Below are 10827 nucleotides of genomic sequence, written 5' to 3'. Positions count from 1 at the left end.
GTTTTTTCCGGTTGTAGTCCGTGGAGACATCTGTGAACTACAAAGCTGCGACGTTGACCCGGATGTGGAAGCTTCCACTCGGATAGACCACATCCGGTGTACATGTTTGCCATGTTTTGGCTCTCTTGCTTCTTCGTTTATCTTTAAATTCAGCTTACACCAGTTTGTCTCCAACCGTCATGTCTCGGGGTTCAAGTGCAGGGTTTGACCGTCATATTACCATCTTCTCTCCGGAGGGAAGACTCTACCAAGTCGGTAAGTGTTCAAAGAAATTATCAAAACTCAACCTGCTCTGTCATCACTACTGGCTAACAGGCAACATTAGCTAGCTAGCTAGCTAGCAGCTTCTGTTTAGCCCATTCATATGTCAGCGTTATTTAGAAAAGGAAATATTTCACTACATCGTTGTAGGGCCGATGTAATTACAGTTTAATATAGTTGAATATTTTTGTGCTGTATCATTAATTAAATATCCAACCGGGTTGTTTTGTCGCAGTTGTGCTAGCTTTTATAGCCTAGCTATAGCTTAATTTAGCTGTGCAATGCTACCATAAGCTAATGCTCAGATAATGTATTGTTCTTTTTTATTTAACTGTGCTGTATCATCTCATATTCATTTTATATAGTTATTTCAGTGTTCATGTTTATTCATATATAGTTTAGTTTTATATTGATCTGTCACTGGAAATGTCTGAGAAACTTTTCTGCATATTTACTTTTACTGTAGCTTATTTTCTGTCTTGAACATTCTTGTGTGCTGTTATACTTAAATACCACTCTCCACATGTTACTATGTGTCATGTGTTAATAAAACTACATGCGAAACAACAAGCAAGTTTGGGTCCTTATTTAAAGAAAAAAATGGTGAAGAGTTTGTAAGTGCACTCTTGTCGCTCATGAGAAGTCTGTTTTCCCTCTGTTATCTTTTTTCAGAGTATGCCTTCAAAGCCATCAACCAGGGAGGACTGACCTCTGTAGCAGTCAGAGGGAAAGACTGTGTCGTGATCGTCACGCAGAAGAAAGTCCCAGTCAGTATATGCAGAGACATTATAAATGCACAGCAAAGTTTGTGTTTTATGCCTTCATCATCAAATCTCCAGGAAGAGAGCCTATTTTAGCCTCCTTGCACTGGCTCCCCATTGCTTTTAGAATTGATCTGAAGGTCCTTTTGCTCACATATAAAGCTTAATGGTTTAAATCAAAGTCGAGTTTAGTGCTTTCTTACTTATCAGACTTCCTAATTCCTCATCATGCAACAAGAGCTCCTAGGACTTCTGTAGTCCACAAAACGAGTGGAGAAACTTTTTTTTTAGCTACTGCTCAGCTACATAAAATATCGTGCACTGTTTTTTGTTTTTTTTAAATCAATTGAAGACTTACTTATTTAAGCAGGCATTTAGCTAATGTAGTTTGTGTTTTTATCTTTTTCTACTCGGTTTGACAACTTTGAATGTTCTGCCGTTCATTTGTAGCTTTTACTCTTTGTATATTTTCTTAATGTTATCTTGTGTTATTATTTATTTGATTTTTTTTATTTTTTATTGTGTTTTGTTTTTAAAACCATAATGTGAAGTACTTTGAGCTGCTTTTTATGTATGAAAGGTGCTATACAAATTGAGAAAAAGTTATTTTTATGTTGTCATATTCCACAGCTGTGATCATGGTTTTTACATTACTGGTGGAGTCTGTGGTTCCTCTATTGGCATTGTCTTTGTCTTGTGTTTTGCTCAGGACAAGCTGTTGGATGCCATGACGGTCACACATCTGTACAGAATTACAGAGAACATCGGCTGTGTTATGACTGGCATGACTGGTAAGCAATGTCTTGTCTTGTACTTGTTTGAGACATGTAATGGTTGTAAAAGTTTCCATCAACAGCCATTCGCTTTAGCAGATTCCCCCGAATGTTTGTTGCCTTATTGCCATGTTACTAATGATCTTATTTGGAGCTTGAAATGCCTCCTTAAAATAAAATCGTCTGCAATTTTAGAGCTGAAGAAAAATACTTTGTGCTATTGTGGTTAAGTGCAAACTGTAGTTGCAGCAGAATATTACATAACACTAGTCAGGACAACTACCGACCTATTTCAGCTAGCAAAATAGAAAACTAAAACAATGACATGTAGCTTAAATGTTTTCACTGTTTCAAGGCTGGCTTTGTAGCAGTAGTTTAAAGTGATATCATCGGGTCAGTGATCATCCATTTACGTAAAGACGTTTAACACACACACACACACACACACACACACACATATATACATACATATATATATATATATATGTATATAACACTGAAGCATGTTTGTGTTATGTTGATTCAGTTGAATATATTTCTGCCTCTTCCTCCAGCTGATAGCAGGTCTCAGGTGCAGAGGGCTCGGTATGAAGCAGCTAACTGGATGTATAAGTATGGCTATGAGATCCCTGTGGATATGTTGTGCAAACGCTTGGCAGATATCTCCCAAGTCTACACACAGAACGCTGAGATGAGGCCGTTAGGCTGCTGTGAGTACTGTGCATCTGTTTGTTCATACCAGAAACATTTCATTAATGATTGTTTATGATATATAGGGTTTTAACAAAAAAACACCTGTTTAAAATGTTTAGGTCACTTGTTGTCAACCACTTCCAAAATAATACATGTTCATCCATGATCAGAGCTGGTGAATGATGTTATTTTAGCATTAGTTTATGTAATTACTGTATTAAGATCTACACTCAAAGCTGTTTTGATAAGAATGTCAGGAATATTGTCTTAATGGTGTTTTTAAACCAGATGCTTAAATAGATGACATTGCTTCTTAATCTTTGTTTCTACTGTCCTGTCTCTCCCGTCCCTTTCTCCAGGTATGATGGTGATCGGGCTGGATGAAGAGTTGGGTCCTCAGCTGTATAAATGTGACCCAGCTGGCTACTACTGCGGCTTTAAGGCCACAGCAGCTGGAGTCAAACAGACTGAGGCCACCAGCTTCCTTGAGAAGAAAGTCAAGAAGAAACTGGACTGGACCTATGAGCAGACCATAGAGGTACTGCACACACACATACAGATACATACTGTATACACAGAAAGTGATCAAGCTTTGTGTGCTTATACAACCCTGGTATATTCGGATGTTTTGGAATTTCCTAAAGCCTTTCCACGCTGAAAGTGTTTCTGTCATCTGTCACTTGCACGTCTCATAGACAAGCTGACTGTTGAGTGAACAAGGCTCCCACAGCAGACATTTACTGAACCAAAAACAGTTTTAATGTCTGCTCCATAGGGAGGAAAATCAACAGTGTTTGTATGTTGATTTACTGAATGTATTTCCCCGCCCACCATACCATGTAAGGGGAATCTGCCTAGAGTCAAACAGACAGCTCAGAGACAGAAAAGGAACAAATATTTAAACTTGTATTTACTTACCCAAACTTGTACTTTATTTTAAACTTTAAATTTGATTTAAACGGCTGTCTGTGCTAATTACACTTCACTAAATGATCCAACCAAACGTCTCTTAAATCTTTCTCCCAATGGGGATTCCCAGTTAGGCAAGGGAGGTCAGGGAGTTGTTCATATGTCAGAAAATGTTTCACAGTTGTGTCATTATAGCAGAACTTTTAACTGCATTACTTAGTGGCTTTCTATGAAGAAAAAAAACCGTTGCAGCCATTCAAGAAACTAATATGTGATTTATGGATGTAATTATACAAATCAAGCACAGTAGGAATCTTGATATTAATATAATAAAAAACGGTTCTTGCTTAGATATTCTGTTTTTAAAAAAATAGGTTAAGAATATCCAGATATTCATGAAAAAGAATAAGATATTAAAGCAAACAAGTGGAATCTGTCTCACAGATCTAAATGTAGTGTTTCATCTGGCCCTTCCTTTTTCACAATTACATTTTTTTTTGTTGGTGGACAAGTAGAGCAGGTGCACAAACATGTGCCGTAGCTATTTTTTCTTTTAATAGAAGGTACATCATATGTTTTCTTGTGAACAGATGTTGAAACACAGCTGTTTCTCTTTAGTCTGTCTTGGAAAACTTGTGTTTGCTGTCAAATCTTTACAGCCATGTCCACATGCAGTTGCAGGCAAACACACACACACGCACGCACACACACATTTAAATTCTGGTCACTCATTTGTTACCTAGCTATTAACACATATAAGCATCCCTTATTTATTTATAAGTTATGTCTCATCTTTCTAGATTATTTGACACTGTCCGAAGGAATTTATTTCTCTGATGCAAGATTTGATTCATTTGTCTCTCCTCTCCCTTTCATGTTTCTCAACAACTCTCCCTCCCTTCTCAAAACAGACCGCTATCTCATGTCTGTCAACTGTTCTGTCCATCGACTTCAAGCCCTCAGAGCTGGAGGTGGGAGTCATCACAACGAAAGAACAGAAATTCAAGTGAGTATTTTCCTGACACAGTGAGAATGAAGAAGATATTAATAGCTATGAGCAAGGCCACAGTTAAAGTTAAAGTTTTTCACGGCCCAGCTGAGCCTGTACACGGGATTTTCCAGAATAAAAGTGAAGCAGGGCATTGTTGAAAAAGACAGATGGATTTAGTCTATATATATTATATATATATTTTATATATATATAATAGATATATTTTACTAGATTAAACAAAAGAGAAAAATCATCTTTGTTCCAGTAAACATGAATCGGGTACTTTTCCATAGTACAGCTTCAATATAACTCTTTTGGCATCATGGAGAAAATTACACTGTAGTTCCAAACGGAGAAAGGAGAGAAGTACTACAAACATTTTTGTATGTATCTGTATACACTGTTTACTGTACCTGTATCTCTTCTATTCTCTTTACATAAAAAATAGTATAAAAAAACACAAAAGCAAACTAACAGGTCAAAGCAGTGGAACCTGCAACTCCTGTGTTCAGTAAAATTACTGTTGTTGTTGAGCACAAATGGGTTGCTAAAATAACTCTATACTACCCCTTTAAAGTCTTTGTGCTGACACCGAAAACCGTTAAATCACTAAAACCTTCTGTGCTGGCATTGTCAATAACGCATCAGAGTTATTTTTAAAAACGGATGAAAACAGACAAAGTGTTGTAATGGAAATTCCCTAAAACTAAACCCAGGGATAAGATTAAAGGAGGGCTTACAGGGTTGAATGTGTTCTCAACATGTCCGCGTCTTTAAAGGCCTACAACATCTGGCAGCGCAAAAATAATGATCATTAAGTGTGTGTTTTTGTTCCAGGATTCTGTCAGAGTCTGAGATCGATGTCCACCTGGTGGCTTTGTCTGAGAGAGAGTGAGGAAAGTTGGCAACTGTTTTGCTGCCGGCTCTAAAAAAAGGATAAACGGTAACACCAGAGAACCCCCCCCCCACCACCAACACCAACACCACCACCTCCACCTCCACACAAAGGTTTTGTCTAGAAGGAAGATAAAGGAGGAGTTATCTTGTTCAGAAGATGTGGTAAAGAACAATATGTTCCTTAGTACCAGGTGGGTAGAACATCTTACCCATCTGCACAACCTCTCCTCCATCCTCTGACCTGACTGGACACAATAATATCCACATATTGACCCCTCCAGCATCTTCCTTCTGGCTGCACTGAGACATCCTCACTGCAGGCAGCTGCCAAATGTCACAATGCCTGGAAAGATGCTGGACATTCAGATCAGTCCACCATATGACACATGACTCTGATGTGCTCTGTCTCTGGATGGAGCTCAACCCAAATGACTTCAGTTGACGAGTGTGACATGAGCAGATTGGAAGATGAGGGTGTGGTAACACTACAATTACAGCACAATATCTCTTGATACCTCTTTTAGTCACTGTATTTCAACAGTGCTTCCAATCTTTACTCAGGGCTGCCACAATGCGTATCTATTTCATTTTATAAATCTTGTTAAAAAGTCTCCCCTCTCCAGTGTCTCTAGTTCCATGGTGGTGTTTATGCTCTGATGTACTTTGATAACCCAGGGAACAGCTGTGGGAATTCTCCCATTGCGACAGTCATCGTTACGCCCCTGTTTAGGTCTGCTCAGGTCAACATCAACAGGAAGTCACCTATTATTTGATTCTCTCCCATGTGTCTTGGTCCTCCTCCTCCTCCTCCTCCTCCCTCTGCTCTAAATTTCTGTACATTACTGCACTTCTATTAAACACAATGTTTTTATTGAACAATCCAGTTTCCCTGTTTCCTTTTCTCTGCAAATGCACTGTGACTTTTAAGTAAAGGTGAAGCAGCTTATTTAGACACAAGACCAGCATGCAAAATTGTAAATATGGTGCCTACGTATCCAGGTTAAATGGGACATGTGCTCATTCTTCGGGTTCATGCTTTTATTTTGGATTTCTACTGGAATGTTTATATGCTTTGATTTACAGTAAACATTATTTTTCTCATTTTAATATACCTGTACTGATCCTCTGTCTGAAGAACTTCTTTTTAAAGACCTGTCCCATTTTAGAGCCCAGTCTGCTCTGATTGGTCTGTTTCCAGACCTTCTGCACTCTTGGTATCTCTGCACCGTCCCTGCAGTCAGGGAATAATAATCACAATAACTGAATACAATTAGAAAAGGGTCCCCATTCATTCCTATTTAAGTTTCTCATGGGTGCATGAAATCAAAAATATTTTTTACCTGGAATAACCTTGATCTTATTCATTTTTGAACGCACTACTGCTTCCTTTAGGCCTTCCCCCAACCACGCAGTCTCATTCACATGAGCCAAGGAGAAAAAAAAAACCTTTGGTTTGGCCTTTTTGTGAATTGTACATGTTTTAGGACACACTGCACTATCTGACTATACTTTTTATAAGCCCTGAAGTGCAGTGGTGGACAGTGGCTACATTTGACAGCGGTCAAATCCTGGAATTACAACTTCTGTGTCTGTCACCTGATGCCATTTGGCCCAAAAATACTTTTTCCTATAGACTTCCTTTGTGAAGTACATGGACTTCCCAGTACAGAACACTTGAATAGCCCTTTTTTGAGTCAGTTGGGACAAAACAACCTTACAGAAGTCTTGACCACTTGTCTAAAGGCAGTTTTTGAATACAGACTGTGTGAATTAAGGGTTTTGATCATTTTCACTGTATTTATTTGTAGTACCTAGCCCTGGGGTTTTTTTTTAAAGACCTTGAAATCTCACTTACAACTATTAAAATTGTGCTAATTATAGTTAAGATATTACCTAATGTAGGATGATTTGGCATAACATCTTTGCTAAATACAACTTATTGAGATCTATATGGAAGGTTGTCATTATACATTTTATTACCATTTTTTTTTTTTTTGTGAACTTTGATATTCTGCTCTTGTTGCCGTAAGTCTGCAAGTACTGGAGCATGAATTAAGGGAATAAGTATCACTTTTGTTGTTGCACTGATGGTATTATATAACATAAAATGCACATTTTATATGCCACTGTTGTAATATCAGGTCTTTTATATGCATTTACTCAAAATCAACCAGGAACAGTATACAGCACAGCATAATTTCGGTTTAATAAGGAAGAAAAAGTAGGCACAAATTGAAAAGGGTTTGCAAGTATCTGAAATTTTATTATTGTACTATTATATTTAGAGCTATTATAAAGCTGTTTCATCTTCATTGTGTTTAAACTTGCAATGTGTAAAGCCAACATACTGAGCACACACAGAATTGCACAAGTGTATTTAACAGTAGGTTTAGTTTACTGGAATTGGACTAAAACTCCCTTCCTCCCCGCCGCCCGAACTTGACTGAAGCATCCTGTTGTTCCGCGGAGATTCCCTTCTTTGGAGGAATGAGAAGCAGGAATGTCGTGAACAGCTGAGTGTTCTGTTCCTGGGAATTTCCTGTCCTTTACTTTCCTTCTTAGCCCCACCCTCCCAAAAACTTCCTGATTTAGATAACCAGGCAATCAGACCGTTTCCCCGATGCCTCTAATCTCTTTTTACACACGCTGAGGAGGAACAGTTGCAGGCTCAATTTGCCATCACTTCCTCATTCAGAAGTTTGAGTTATCCGCCGCCGCCTGCATGACATGCATTAAATGAAAATATAAAGCAGCGGGTCATAACTGAAACTCAGCTGTCATGCTTTGATGGAGGCATTTATAGAAGCACAGACACACTGACGGCAGCAGGAAGGCACGTGGTCAGTCATTTCTCGTATAATTGCAGCCTTGTAATGTCAGGCGCTGTTGATTACACGCTGCGATTCTTCTTTTGTAATATCACCAAAGTTATGTCTAATGTAGATGTGTAAGAACTTCTAAAATTTACAAGTTACATGCCATCTGTTTCCCCATCCCCAGTCCCCACAAATACATCCACACAGCTTTTTACTGTTAAATATGAGTGTTTTTAATTTAACTGGAGTGTGCTGGACTGTTTTGCTGTCTCACATATACAACCTGCTCAACTGTACACATTCACAGCTTCCATAAAAAATACATCTTTTTTGTATACACAGCATTTACAATATCATACAACAGAGCTGTTGCAGGTACATCCGCATGGATGGATGTTGATTTGTGACAAATGATTTGCAAGTGTCCACAGAATACAAGCAATCCTCTTATCATACAGCATCCCATCATCATGTGTCCGCTCTTTCTCACTCTCTCTCCGCAGCTTGGAGCCGACTCGTTGTTATATTCAGTCTCTTGATTCTCCTTTGTGGCTGCCTGTCCCGTCTGATTCTTCAGCGGCCACGCCCGCGCCGTGTCACCCACACTGGGGCTCATGTGACGTCATTACAGGGAGTAGTAGACGTGCCGAGCCATTTCTCTTGTCCTTTTCCGTCATCATCACAGCCTCCTGCCTCTGTAACTTCCTCTCTCTCTCTCGACGTTTCCTGCTAATGTCCATTCCACTGAATGTCGTCATAACCCAACTAAAAAAAAAAGAAACCAAGAAAGGGTTATACTCTAGCTAGGAAGCAAATTTTAGTGTTAAAAGTGGTTAAACATTCTGCATTTTCAACACACACACCTCCTCATCAGACTCCTCATCCTCCTCTTCCTCGCTGTCGTCTGATTCGCTGTCAGGCAGCTCCCTCAGGTTGGGATTCGTCAGCGAGAACAGTTCTTTCCTGATGTCCTCGTTGTTGCGACCATAGGTGAGGTGGAAGGGGGTGTGGCCCCCAGAGGTCAGCAGGTTGGGGTCTGCTCCTTTTTTCAGCAAAAGTTTGACCAGTGAGAGATTCTGCTGGTCCACAGCCAGGTGCAGCGCACTGCGGCCATTACGCTGTTCCTATTGGACACGGAGAGAATGCAAGGTTTTATTTGCTGGTCCTTTAAATGATTTAATATATGATTCTACGCTTATACAGTTCACACATATCGATAATCTGTGTGTGGTGTTTACCTTTGCATTGATGTCAGATCCTAGATCCACCATGTTCTCCACCAGTGACAGGAAACCCTGCACTGAGGCCAGGTGGAGGCAGTTCTGACCTGCAAGAAAACATCAGAACATAAGCTTTAACAACTGACACCAGACCAGCACATGTCAGTTTATACCTGCAGTTACTAGAAAGAAATCCAGATTCCAAAAGGTACGTCTCTAATGAATTAGGATTTGTTCTGACATGTTAATGCTGATTACTAAAAGGAAAACAGACTTATAGATAAGGACCTTTTCATTTTATGACAAGTTTAGTTTTTAAAAAATAGTTTCCTAAACCAGCCAACAACACCATACTTAAAGTTTAAAATGTGTTTGCACAAGTCTAAATCTGTTTGCAGCCTTAGCATCTAGCATTACGCGCCATAATAGATGGGTTTTTGTCAGGATGTGATGGCATGAAGGGCAATGGCATTCCCCTTGCTGTTTTTAAATGTTTCCTTCCTCCTAAGCATAGTGTTTAGGGGATAACAGGCAGCAGAAATGCTTCTTTTTGTGCCCACCGCTCCTGTGTTTAAATAGTAATTAAGACCAGCAGCAGACTGGTCGGTGTATCTTGGGCCACCACAGAATAGAAATAACCACCACCGCTACAGAACATAAAATTCTAATAATGTTGAAATGTAAAAATGAAGCCTCCGTTCTTGTACTAAGATCTTACCGTGATAGTTGCAGGCAGCCATCACCGCGTGTAGATGCTCCGGCTGACAGCTCTGTGTGAGGACGCTGAAGCACAGCAGGTTGCCGTGTCGGCAGGCGATGTGGAGAGGCGTGTCCCCGCTGTCGTCCACCAGCGTGGGGTCGCAGCCGGAGACCAGCAGGCGCTGACACACATCTGCCTGGTTCGTTATTACTGCTAGGTGGAGAGGAGTCTGCGGCAGGATGAAGACACGTAAGTCGTTATTATTTGTGATGATAAACATTCATATTAGTTATTGCTGCAGCCAGAGTGGGTAGATATAAAAAAAAAACTCTTCAGTACCTGTCTCTGGTCATTTTGTGTGTTGAGGAAGTCTGTGTTCCTGGACAGGTCAATCATTGTTTTGATGTAGTCTTTGGCCTCATGGATGATGGCCAGGTGGAGGAGCCTGTAGACAGAAGGAAGACAGAAAAACTGTTACAATAAATACACACACACACACAACAAATTGATATTACTGCTTTACAACAAGAAAACCAGCGACTCAGTTACAGTACAGTGAAAAACTGGCCTAAATCTTGAGAAACCCAAGGTTCGTAATTCAGAATAGTAACTTGAAAGCAAGAAAAGTATAGAAAAGTTGACAACAGTTTAACTTTGGGCTATATTGAATTTGTTGGTTTTTTATTGCAGAGAAATAAGATTTTTTTTTTTTTTTAAATCAACTGGGATTTTCATAAAAATATAAGCAGAAAATACATCTGCATTCTTCAATATTCACCAAGTTTCGATTGCCTAAGAACACCATT

General features: G+C 39.4%; 2 protein-coding genes across 2 annotated transcripts in view; one reads left to right on the top strand and one right to left on the bottom strand.

The window, feature by feature from the left end:
* Window positions 1–82: 82 nt before the first annotated feature.
* psma6a (proteasome 20S subunit alpha 6a) lies at window positions 83–5345 on the top strand. The gene is made up of 7 exons (XM_059353927.1): window positions 83–255; window positions 934–1028; window positions 1732–1813; window positions 2350–2505; window positions 2848–3026; window positions 4309–4403; window positions 5226–5345. The coding sequence occupies exons 1-7, from the start codon at window positions 180–182 to the stop codon at window positions 5281–5283; spliced, it is 741 nt and encodes a 246-aa protein (XP_059209910.1). The 5' UTR covers window positions 83–179; the 3' UTR covers window positions 5284–5345.
* Window positions 5346–7527: 2182 nt separating this feature from the next.
* Window positions 7528–10827, bottom strand: part of nfkbiab (nuclear factor of kappa light polypeptide gene enhancer in B-cells inhibitor, alpha b) — a 4779-nt gene continuing 1479 nt past the window's right edge. The window contains exons 2-6 of the mRNA XM_059354094.1: window positions 10361–10466; window positions 10040–10250; window positions 9340–9428; window positions 8965–9225; window positions 7528–8866 (exon numbers count right to left, since the gene is read on the bottom strand). Coding sequence (XP_059210077.1) covers window positions 8831–8866; window positions 8965–9225; window positions 9340–9428; window positions 10040–10250; window positions 10361–10466 — 703 coding nt within the window. The 3' untranslated portion in view covers window positions 7528–8830. The remainder of the gene's footprint in view (window positions 8867–8964; window positions 9226–9339; window positions 9429–10039; window positions 10251–10360; window positions 10467–10827) is intronic.

This window comes from Centropristis striata, chromosome 16, assembly GCF_030273125.1.
Source record: "Centropristis striata isolate RG_2023a ecotype Rhode Island chromosome 16, C.striata_1.0, whole genome shotgun sequence".
Lineage (NCBI taxonomy): Eukaryota > Metazoa > Chordata > Actinopteri > Perciformes > Serranidae > Centropristis > Centropristis striata.
Note: the sequence above shows the minus strand (reverse complement) of the source record. Positions and strands in the feature narration are given on the sequence as shown.